The following is a 13016-nucleotide window of genomic DNA, read 5'->3' on the forward strand; positions in this document are numbered from 1 at the left end:
ATGTTATTAAATTAATATTATTCATATTAAAAAAAATTCAGAACATTATTTTATCTAAATTAAAATATTAAATAATATAGTTCAAAAATTATAATACATTAAAAAAAAAAATTCAAACCCAAACTCCGACCTTTTTCCCATAAAACAACTATCATCTAAATTATTAAATTATTAGATTCAATAAAAACAACTATCATCTAAATTATTAGATCTCATAAGTCATCACCCTCTATCTCACAACTCAATCTCTAATATGCAATTATAATTATGCACCTCTGTATCCACTATATATATAATTACAGCTGGGCTGAAGACCTGGGCTCAGCTGATGATATCCTGCCACGGCCAAAACTGCCATTTGTTACTGGTTTTGAAGAGCCTCTATCAAGAAATGATCCATTAAGGAAGCTGCATAAGCATCCTATAGGAAGCTCTTAATGTCTGGTCCCCGAGATACTCTCTAATGACTTGATGCCGATTCCATTCAATTTTAAAAAAATACAGTAATCTAACATACACTACAAAAACAGAATTTGTTAGTGGTCGGATTTCCGACCATATTGATAGGAGAGTTTTTAAAACGACATAAATGTAAGAAAGTCCCAAATTCGACAAAAATGTTTTCAAGAGCCCTAAATCTAACATTTATCTTATCCCAATTAATTGAAAAGGCTTAGAAAGTGAAAAGTATGTCTAAAATAGGAATGTTAATAGCACTGCACCGGCTGTACAACTAACTGCACTCCACTCATAATACTACTTACAAATAAATTTGTGTTGGATATTCATTCAACTGAAGCAAGAAGAAGAATACAAAAATAAAAACAAAAAGAGAGATTTATATAATCAGGAACATCCTAAATCTGCTTCATCTTACTCAAGTAATTTATATTACTGGCTTGTCCTCAAAATCTGCTTCTTCCTTTTTGTCATCACCCACTGTTTCTAGTGGCAGATCCATTCTACCTGCGACCACAGTTGGTGAAACTTCTTCTAGTTAGTTATCCCTTTCTTTTATAATCAATATCTCTTAACCAAAGTTCTACTTTATTTATACGATACCTAATAATGTTGTCAAAGATGGTACAGCAGCAGCAGAAGAACCATTTATTATTGATGCCATGCCTGTTCCATCATTTTTTCAAACATTAGGAATTAATCAACAAAATCTAAGAGATGCACCTAATCAAAAGAAACATCTTATTGGATAATGAAACCAACACCATTCACTTCAAAAAAAAAAAATAAGAAACAACTCAACTCACCAGATGTTCTGACTGATTTAACCATGTCCGATTTCTTGAATGTATATCCTATGAAATTAGCATCCTTTGATGTCAACATCTGCAATAACAACATTGCAAAACAAGCTTAAGAACTTGTATCCTAAACGAATTCGAGTACTAATCCATAATGATCCCAAATAATTTGTAAAATGAACAGTTTATGGGAAACATGTAGATGGCTACACTTATGGGATACTAAAATAGGCGATTAACAGTTTTACTTCATAAAATAATTAGAAAAAAATTCAAATCTGATCTAGAATATTATCTGCATAATACTGATTTTTCTCCCCCCTTTATTTCTCAACTCAACTTGTATGCTTCTTCTTATCCTATCTAAGGTGTAGCAAGGAATTTTTTTTAAATTATCTCAGAACATTCTGAGTGCAATTGTATAAATATGACAGTTTCTGTAGTAATTTTGAACAGTAGTTAAATGTAAGCTACTGACCTTCCGCCATGGTCCTACTCTTGGTCCTCCAGAAGGAGGATCTTCTACCTATCAAATAGAAAATATGAAAGAAGTTAATATGTGAGAACAAGAAAAAAAGTTATAAACATTAGAGAGAAAAGGGAACAATGGCAAGTCAAAGAATAGATCAGAATCTAGTGGAGACATTGATTATTACACTACTACTCACGTCAGGGAACTTATCAAAATTTTGAGTGTCCAAGTCTCCAGAAACATTGGGCTTGTATGCAGCTTCTGTTTCATACAATGTATCCCAATTGGTACATTTAAACCATGGATGTACCTAGAAGGAAAGAACAAATGTTGAGAAGAATTATTTATGTATTATTATATGTGGGAAGTGTTGTAATTTCAAGAATGGTACCTTAATTTCTTCCACCCCTCCTGTTCCCAACCTTGTTTCGACATTACAGAGCAAATGACATATTAGATCCTTAGCATCATCTGAAATTTTTGGCTCCTCAGGAAACTTGAGACATGTTTTCCAATGAATTATCTTGCGGCATGTCATCCTTGGGTCATCTGAGCAAAAGGGGGGATATCCTATAAGCATCTCATACATAATGGCTCCCAAAGACCACCAGTCACACTCAACTCCATATCCTTTCTTCAGAAGTACTTCAGGTGCCATATAATCAAGTGTCCCAACAGTAGAAAATGCCTGTGCAATAAAATATATGCAAAAACATTTATCAAAAAATTTCAATGGATGGGGTTGGCTGAATAAAAAGTAAGAGATAAAAATAAAATACCAAAGCTCGGCGATTACGTTTCCATCGTTGTAATTGCTCCTTTTCCATTAACCAAGGGACTTCTTCACCACCACATATATTGTCATGGCCGCCAGAGAGCTCTGCATCTTCCAATAACAAGGATGAATATTTATCATCTAGGGGCTTGCACAAACCAAAATCTGACAGCTTTAAATGACCATTTCTGTCCAATATCAGGTTATCTGGTTTTATGTCCCTACAAGTGGAATTCATCATCAGACAGAAACAATAATGTAACGACAGAACTCTTTATCACTATCAGAAAACCCCGCACCCCCCATGTCTGTTATCAATAGAGGAAAAAGAATGCTTCTAAAAATGATGTACCTACCTATGTACATAGTTGTGTTGATGGATTGAATGTATTGCAAGAATACTTTCTGCAATATAAAATCTTGCAACATCCTCTGATAAAATATCCTCTCTCATTAACAAGTTCATAATATCACCACCAGGTAGGTACTCCATTATAAGATATAAGAAATCTGAATCTTGGAAAGAATAGAAGAGTTTTACAATACATCGACTATCAACCTCCACCAACAAGTTCCTTTCTGATCTAACATGTTCAACCTACAACCAAATCAATAGTAGTAGTGTTTATTTAGCATCCCACCATCATAGGAAGGGATCACATTTTATCACCACCTACCTGTCCACGGCTAAGCATCTCCGACTTCTTCAGTTTCTTCAATGCGTATATCTCTCCAGTGTTCTTAGCGCGACAAAGCCTCACCTGAAGAAATTCTCCTTCTTATCAATAAGTAGATAGATAGATAGATGGAAACATGATCAATCCTACTAGGGGAGAAACCATTATTAATAAGATAATCTCTCCCCCCCCCCCAAGTAATTATTTATGACAACTTTCATTTCAAGTCAACGCAAAGGATGTAGTGGATTCATTCATTCTAGCTTCAATAATTAATCAAACATCAACCAACAATAGAAAAGCTAGCATACCTCCCCGAATGCGCCTTTGCCGATGACAGTCAGCTGTTCAAAATCATCGATCCCAACTTTATGCCTCTGCAATCTCATATACTCAGTCTCCCGTCGTTCTAAATCCCGCAGCATCTGTTCTTCCTCCTCAGTTGACACCTTCGCCTCTTGCGCCCTCCTCTGCAAAGCTCGACGCCTAATTCCACATACATATATATCTTCTTAATAACCTAATAATATGCAAAAAAAACTAGTTGGGTGTGAGAAAAGGACCTTTCTTTACGATCCTGCAAGCCTTGTAGATGATTTTTGTAGTGATTCTCAATAAACTGCTTAGCTGCAGCAGCTTTCTGCCGAGTAACCGGTGATGAAACAGAGATATCGGGCTCCAAATTAAACCCTCGATCGGGCTTCATGTTGAGAGCCCCTAACCTGACCGTGCCATCGGCTCCTTCCATTTTTCTTAGTTGGTGGCAATAATAATAAGATCGAAATTTGACAATTATTGAAGTAAATGTAAGAAGTTGTTCATGTGATCGGAATCTTTCTGGGTTCCTTCCTGGACACAGAGTTAAAGTGATGAAGATGAAGTAACACCTGAGATTGTAACACGGGTGGAGTCCTGATGAGAGATCTAAATAGTAAAGAAGAACAGTTGTTGCGTTAGAGTGGGGCGGGGGTGTCAATGATCTGTCAATTCTATAGCGCAAGGCTGTCTTTCTTAATTTTCATTGGGTCAAATAGAGAAAGAAGAGAGAGAACTGAGACAGAAGAAGAGAGAGAGAGGGCATGGTTCGTGGAGTGTGACCGACGCCAGTGTTTCCTACGCGTCTGTCTGTTTTTCGTGTTATATGTTATTTTAATATTATTGTTTTTTAATCGTATAATGGGGAGTGTAATATTAATTATTTAAATACTATTTTTAAATGTTGAGTTTTTATGGATATACTCGACAATTAGCATAATTATTTAGGAATGAATTCATTGTTTTAAACAAAATCATATTAAATAAAAACCGGTAATCCTGCCGGGGACAGGTGGCGGGCAAGAAGGTGACGACCGACTGACCATGTTCAAGGTAGAAAGGTAAATTCAGTGAACTTGGTACATAAGTTTACTGGGTATTTTAGAAATAATGTTTATTTATAAATGAGCTGCTGTTACTATGTTGCATATGAGCTTGTCTGATCTAATTTTTATTTTATTTTTGACTAAAAAGAGTATAAAAAAATATTTAACAAAAGAAAAATAGAAAATAAAGCAGAGAAAAAATATATACAAAATAGATAGGAGTTCGGAAAAGATAATGTTACGGGCCCATTTACAGAGGAATAGTGTTTTTAATACCTATATTATATATATATATATATACTATTTTTAATTAATTGGATAAGTGACATCTTTTTTTAATATAAATTATTCCAATAAAATCTTGAGTATTTTTAATGTTACGAACAATAAGTATAATTTAGTATATCAGGCCTTGTTTAATTTTAGGTTATTTAAATAATTTTAAAAAAATAAACATCATTTTTCTATTCATTAAATATTAAATTTATTAATTAAAATACTAAATTATTTATTATTTTAAATTATTATTTTATATTATATATATATATATTAATATATATATATATATATATTAATAAATTTTATATTTTTTTATCAAAAAAAATATCTCTATTTTATAAAATTATCATCAATTATTATATTTTTCTCTCTCTAAATTATTTAAATAATTTTTCTAACGAATAAGGCCTTAGTTAAATTATGAGATTAAAAAAATGACTATAAATAAGATAGTAATTTTATTTACTTAAAAGAAGTTTATTGTCTCATTTTATGTATAATATTATTTAAAATAAGATTTTTGTTGTTGATATATTTATTTATATATATTATATGGTTTGTTGGGCCGATTGAAAGGAAAGGAACATGTTGCAATCCAGCTGTAACCAGCTCGCCCCATGTTAATTAAATTAATCATCTCAATAATCCATATTCAGTTATTTGTTTATTTATTTATTATTAATTATGTAGATGTATCATCTAGGTTAAAACCAAAAGTTAGTATATATTGGTTTTCTTCAAATTCTTAGTTTAGTTGAAGATTTGTTTAATTATGTTATTTTAAACTAGTACATTAATTATTATTTTTTAAGAATGAAACAATCTATTTAATTCACAATTAAATTATTAAAGTAATGATATCAAACTTCATTCAATGATGCTACCTATACAGGTATTGCCCTAATCCAATTACTAATTGACACATAATTGACACATGTCAACCTTTAAATTTTTTTCTCTCTCATTTAACTCATAAACTTAATTATAGTGGAGAATTTAAAAAAGAAATAATATATTTAATTATTATATATTATGTATTTACTAAAAATAATATAATCATTTAAATTATTATTAATTAAATATGTATATGATACATAAAATTATTATATATATTTTAAGGAGAAATAACATAATAATTTTAATTTTTTATTAATTAAATATATATTACACTAATATTATTGATATGTTGTTGAAAATTTAAAAGAGAAAATTATATATTAAATTATTATATATATTTTGTAAGGAAGAATAACATAATAATTTTAAATTATTATTAGTTAAATATATTACAATAATATTATCTATCACATGTTATTAAATATATATCACTTAATAATTTTTTTAATTATTTTGTTATTTTTATAAAAATATATAAATAATAGTTTAATATATATATATAATTAATAATAATTTAAAATAATTATATTATTTTTAGTAAAAACAAATATATAATAATTTAATATATTATTTATTCATTTAAATTCTCGGTTAAATTTGACATGTTTTATTTAGTAATTGAATTCAGACACTACCTACAAAATATGAAACTCAAGACTTGAGCTCCTCACGATTTAAAATCTCACGATTTAAAATCTCACGATTTAAAATCTCACGATTTAAAATATGTAGTATAATATATGGTTTAAAATTCATAACTTCAACTAGATTTTGAAAAAAAAAATATTAATATTTTATTAAATATTAATTTAAATAATTTTTTTTTTATTTTTTTAATTGTATATATTAACAAATTTAAAAATATTTGACCAATTTAGCTTTGCGTTTCAAACCATTAAATTTCCTATATTTCATTTATCAAACAATTAATTCATTACAGAAAAATACTAAATTATTCCTTATTTTATATTTTTTTATTTATTAAAAATAAGGATATTTATGTAATATATACATAAAACCAGTTTTTCTCCTAATTATATTAAACTAGATTAATTTTAAAACTTGGTATTTGCACACAAATAACCCAAATCAAACAAGCTCCAACATCATTGATTTAAATAGGGCTAATATTCTTATTTATAAACAAATTAATAAATATTAAATTAACTCTATTTAAACTAAATTAATATAATTTTAAATTAGTTTGTGAATTGTTACAGAGATTTTTATATTCTTTAAAATGATTAGAATTATGAATATTTAGATGATTTATTTATATATATTTTTTAAATTAAATTGTTGTAAAAATTAAGAATGTGATTATTAATTTATTTTTTGTGATTTAAAATAAAATTTTCTTAATGTGTTAATAAATATATTAATTTAATCAATATTAATTTATATTTATAATTTTAAAAGACTTATATAATAAATAGGCAAAATATGAAATTTTATATTTTAACTTTTTAAATGATGAAGATAGATGACACAAATATACGGTTAAATATTTAAAAGAGAAGTGATTTTTTTTTTATTAATTTTTTTCTGAGATATATATATTTTTTTTCTACTTTGTTATTAGACTTTTATTTTTTTGAGAACATAGGTTTAGACTTTTATTTTTTAAAGTTAAAAATACAATAAAAGAGATAAATGAGCCATCGTTAGGGAAATCAGAAACAATTCAGACAAATGAAAGAAAAAACAATAATATAATAGTAACAAAGAAGTTGATAGTCAGATTGAAAAAATGCTACCGAAACCTAAATGGAAAATCATGGATAAAAATGCAGATAAAAAGAGAAAAGTAGACTCAGAAAAATCTAACACTAGTAAAAACATAGGTAATAACGAGCAATAGTGATTGGTATATAAAGACCAATCAGTATTATTAAAATAGTAGTGATTGAGTATAATTTCAATCGCTACTACCTTGATAATAACGATTGGTATTTATACATATCGCCATTACACTACATATAGGAATTTTGAAAGCGTTAATAGCGATTGGAATTATATATAATTAATTGATTGGGTCATAACAATTAATTTAAATTTATTAGTTATATTAATTAAATAGACTTGTCTCTTTCTAAAAAAAAAAAGTAAGCATTTTAACTTTAAGGCTTACCTAATATAGATCATTCATTCCTAGCTCACTATGAAAGATTATTTTTATAGTTAAACGGAAAATTATCTTATTTGATCTAGGGTTGTTTAGAAATAATAAAAAAAATATTTTGTAGCTGTTTGTGTTTGAAAAATGACATCTATTTTGGATTCATTCATTTTGAGATTTGTTCGTGATCGAAGTGTTTAAAATTAATCATGAAAATGGTATATATACATAATAGGAGATAAAAAAAAATTAAAAAATGATATATATATATATATATATATATATATATATATATATATATATATAATTTTAGAAAAAATAAATAATAAAAAGAATGCATCTACAATTAATTTGAACATATTTGGTAGAGAATATAAAGTTGGGAGGACATTTGATTATTACTTTCTTTTTATAATTAACAATATATAATAAATAATTATGACATTTTGGTACAAATATAAATCGCTATTACCTTAAGTCATACTAGCAATTTGTACAAATACCAATTGCTATTACTTATTAAAAACATAACACAGCCCGAGAGCCTCTCATGCTCCCCGATTGTTTCTCTTTCTCCCTTCTAGTCGATTAGTCCAAAATCTTCCACCGTCGTCGCCAAGAGAGCCACCGCCGAGATTTGATTCCGCCATCCAAGATCTTCGCCTCCATCCAAGATTCAATTCTGCCCCGTCCAAATCCGATCGGTAAGTTCTTTCCTTAATCCTTAATCTCTTATACCCTAATTTCTTAATCCATAATCTCTAATTTATGTAGCTTTTCTTTCACCGACTGAGGTTGAAATATATGTTGTTGAAATCATGATTGAGGTAGAGTTTATATTTATTAAAAATTATGCTCATAAGATGTTTGGTTAAATATTAATATATGTTGTTGTTAATATAAATAATATTATATATTAAATATTATTTTGATGCAATTAACATAATATTATTTCACATGGACTAGTAAAAATAGGGGTAATAGAGAGAATAATAGCGATTAGTATAAAAATTAGTCCAACGGTCACTAATCCATCATCCATTCATCTATCGGTTATCCTTGCTTGCCTTTTCATTATCTTTTCAAGTTACATCCAACAATAAGTACTTTGTAGTTACAATAGCAATTAACACCATTTGTTAATTGCCTCATTCAAGACATTTATGTTAATTGTAACAATTAACAAATTTAATTCACAATGAATTTGATGTGAATTTCATTTGGATGAAATTTCACCTTAATTCACATTTGAATTTAATGTGAATTTCATTTGGATTAATTTCACTTTGATTCACATTTGAATTTCATGTGAATTTCATTTTGATTAATTTCACACTTAATTCACATTTGTATTTGGTGTGAATTTCATTAGCCCAAATATCATTTCCATTTAATTAATGAAATTAGTTTAATTCCAACAATCCTCCACATTAATGGAAATTGAAAGATTAACCCGGTGAAAGGTTCAACAGTTGAATTCTACATAGGATAGGTAGGTGTAACCATTTGAACCTTCCCTTATGAAAATATATAACTTTACTAGCTGATTAGTAGACTCGATTTCCTTGAACTATTTTGTCTCCTGTATAAACGATTACACACTTTCAAATAGAATTCTTCCTGATACTTGTCAGTTCTCATGATTGTGTTCATTTTGGCCATGAACACTCGCCTAGTTCAGTGAGAGGGTCTAGAATTGAGTCGTGCAATTCTTTCAAAGCGATCCCACTTCTCTCTCACATAGGTGATCTCTTTGTTTACAAAGAATCATTAAAAGCCCGTGTGCTTATCCTTTCCCGAAATACTATTTTATCGTAGTTTTTTTTTATCTATAGCAGTCTACCAAGTTTAGTACAATTAGGTTGTCCCATTGAACCTAGTTCTTGGGATCTCTAGTCATCATAGGTTGGGCTTCCCTTCATACTAACTTATTATAGGCTTAAGTCCCATTCCTTATGAGGACTTTAACACCAACTCTCTGTTTAACCCTTTGGTTAGCAGATCCGCAATATTATCTTTTGATTTTACGTAATCAATTGAGATAATTCCAGTAGAGAGTAATTGTCTAATGGTATTATGTCTACGACGTATATGTCTAGGCTCGTCCAATCGTAGATTGGCTATCACAATGAATAGAAATTGCTGGTACGGGCTTAGACCATATTGGAATATCTTCTAAGAATAGACGTAGCCATTCAGCTTCTTCATCACATTTATCAAGAGTTATAAATTCAGATTCCATCGTGGATCTAGCAATAACAGTTTGTTTAGAAGATTTCCAAGATATAGCTGCACTTCCAAGTGTAAATACATATCCACTTGTCGACTTAGAGTCTTTCATATCTGAAATCCAATTAGCATCAGTGTACCCTTCGATAACAGCAGGATGTCTCGTGTAGTGCAGACCATAATCACGGGTATTTCTTAAGTACCTATGTAATAGTACAATGACTTTCCAATGATTATTATCCGGATTACTCGTGTATCTACTTAGTTTGCTTACTACATAGGCTATATCTGATCTTGTACAACTCATTAAGTACATTAGACTCCCAATTATTCAAGAATATTCTAATTGAGAAACACTCTCTCAGCGATTTTTAGATAGATGTTGACTCGTATCTATCGGAGTCTTAGCCAATGCAGAATCATCCTTGTTAAATTTTTCGAGGATTTTATCCACATAATGTGATTGACTTAGAACTATCCCTTCCGATGTTCTAATCACTTTGATTCCAAGAATCACATCAGCCAATCCCATATCTTTCATGTCAAATTTTGAATTTAACATATCTTTAGCGGATTTAACCATTTTATCATTACTTCCAATGATAAGTATGTGATCTACATAAAGACATAAAATGACGTAACTATTTTTTATGTATTTAATATAAATACATTTATCACATTCATTGATCTTAAATCCACTTGAGATCATAGCATGATTAAATTTCTCATGACATTGTTTTGGAGCTTGTTTTAAGCCATACAATGACTTAATCAATTTACAAACTTTATTTTCTTGCCCTTGAGAAGAAAACCCTTGAGGTTGATCTATGTAAATTTCTTCTTCCAAGTCTCCATTTAAGAAAGCTGTTTTTACGTCCATTTGATGAACTTCTAGATTACGCAAAGAAGCAATTGCAAGAATCAATCGAATAAAAGTTATTCTCGTAACTGGAGAATATGTATCAAAATAATCAAGACCTTCTTGTTGGCGATATCCTTTTACCACCAGTCTTGCCTTATATTTATCAATTGATCCATCAACTTTCATTTTCCTTTTGAAAATCCATCGGCAACGTAGTGGTTTATTTCCCAGAGGCAGATCCACTAGTTCTCATGTATGGTTTTGTAAGATAGATTCTATCTCACTATTAATTGCCTCTTTCCATTGAGGCCCTTCAGATGATGTAATTGCCTCATTATACGTTTGAGGTTCACTTTCCATCATGAAAGTAATAAAATCTGAACCAAATGATTTTTCGGTTCTAGCTCGTTTACTTCGTCTAAGTTCAACCTCAATTTCATTATCCTTTTCTTGTTCATCTAGTTCAAGAAATCTTTTTGGAGAACGTTGTTCTTCATTAGACTTATATGGAAGTACATGTTCAAAGAACGATGCATTTCTCGATTCCATTATTGTATTCTTATGAATATCTAGAATGTCCGATTTAAACACAAGAAAACGATAAGCACTACTGTTATGTGCATATCCAATAAATATACAATCAACAGTTTTTGGTCCAACTTTCACCTTTTTAGGTAATGGTACGGCTACCTTAGCTAGACACCCCCACATTCGTAAGTATTCATATGATGGTTTTCTTTCATTCCATAATTCATATGGACTCTTATCTAGCTTCTTTCGTGGAACCTTATTTAAAAGGTAATTAGCTGTCAAAATAGCTTCTCCCCACATGTTCTGTGGTAAACCAGAACTTAATAGAAGTGAATTCATCATTTCTTTTAATGTTTTATTTTTTCTCTCAGCCGTACCGTTTTGATGAGGAGAATAAGGTGTTGTCATCTCATGGATTATACCATGTTGAGAACATAGCTCGGCAAAAGGTGATTCATATTCACCTCCTCTATCACTTCTTAGCACCTTAATCTTTTTACCAAGTTGATTTTCAACCTCATTTTTATAGAGAGTAAATTTCTCTATGGCTTCATCTTTACTTTTAAGAATATACACATAACAATATTTTGTGTTATCATCAATAAAAGTAATGAAGTATTTTCCTCCACCATGTGTTGGTGTTCCTTTTAAATCACACACATCTGTATGAATTAAATCAAGCGGTCTATTACTTCTTTCAACGTTTCGAAAGGATGATCTCGTCAATTTTGCTTCAACACAAATTTCACACTTGTGTTTCTTATTAATTTTGAATGTAGGTATACTCTTCAGTTTTATTAATCGATGCATCGAATCATAATTAATATGACTTAGTCTACCATGCCATAAAATGGAAGAATCCAACAAATAAATAGAAGAGTTATTCTTTTTATTCATACTTGGCTTAACTGCCATTACATTGAGTTTAAAAAGCCTATCAGTAGCATAACCTCTACCTACAAACATTCCACCTTTGAATAAAATAATTTTATCCGACTCAATCACAATTCTAAACCCATGCTTACTTAGAAGAGATTCGAATATCAAATTTTTACGAATCTCCGGAACATACAACACATTAATTAAAGTTAAATATTTCCCTGAAGACAACCTTAACACCACTTTTCCTTCACCTTGTATGTTAGAAGTGGCAGAATTCCCCATGAATAGCTTTTCACCATTCTTCACTTCTTCGAGGCTTGAAAATACTTCTTTATTGGAGCAAACATGTCTTGTAGCTCCTGTGTCAACCCAGCACTCTCGTGGATTAGACCCCACCAAGTTAACCTCAGATATCATCGCACATAAATCCATGTCCGATAATCATTGAGTCAAGTTAGCCTCTCGAACACTTCTCGGTTTCTTGCAATCGGAAGATCTATGGCCCATGCCATTGCAGTTGAAACACTTGCCCGTGAACTTCTAAGAAATTCCTCCTTTAGGATTAAGGTTCCAGTTTTTTATAAAAGAATTTTGTTTCTTCTTGTCTTTACCATGTTCAACCACATTTGCTTTAGCCACATGTTGACTAAAGTATTTCTTTGAGGCATTTTTA

At 29.8% G+C, this 13016-nt stretch overlaps 1 protein-coding gene across 1 annotated transcript; it reads right to left on the reverse strand.

The window, feature by feature from the left end:
* Positions 1 to 672: 672 nt before the first annotated feature.
* LOC124931067 (serine/threonine-protein kinase tricornered) lies at positions 673 to 4264 on the reverse strand. The gene is made up of 11 exons (XM_047471455.1): positions 3747 to 4264; positions 3495 to 3669; positions 3184 to 3267; positions 2863 to 3104; positions 2511 to 2727; positions 2123 to 2419; positions 1928 to 2041; positions 1738 to 1785; positions 1266 to 1344; positions 1063 to 1125; positions 673 to 966 (listed from the first exon to the last, which is right to left on the reverse strand). Exons 1-11 carry the CDS (start codon positions 3929 to 3931, stop codon positions 887 to 889), a joined length of 1584 nt encoding a protein of 527 aa, XP_047327411.1. The 5' UTR covers positions 3932 to 4264; the 3' UTR covers positions 673 to 886.
* Between the last annotated feature and the right edge of the window lie 8752 nt (positions 4265 to 13016).

This window comes from Impatiens glandulifera, chromosome 3 (assembly GCF_907164915.1).
Source record: "Impatiens glandulifera chromosome 3, dImpGla2.1, whole genome shotgun sequence".
Classification (NCBI taxonomy): Eukaryota; Viridiplantae; Streptophyta; class Magnoliopsida; order Ericales; family Balsaminaceae; genus Impatiens; species Impatiens glandulifera.

Bases quoted from the DNA above. Each gene is read 5' to 3' on its own strand.
- LOC124931067 (XM_047471455.1), bottom strand. From the start codon at position 3,931: ATGGAAGGAGCCGATGGCACGGTCAGGTTAGGGGCTCTCAACATGAAG. The intron at 2,042-2,122 runs GTACCATTCTTG...CTTTCCTTCTAG, and splicing joins GAGGGGTGGAAGAAATTAAG to GTACATCCATGGTTTAAATG. The intron at 1,126-1,265 runs GTGAGTTGAGTT...ATGATGGAACAG, and splicing joins TAAATCAGTCAGAACATCTG to GCATGGCATCAATAATAAAT.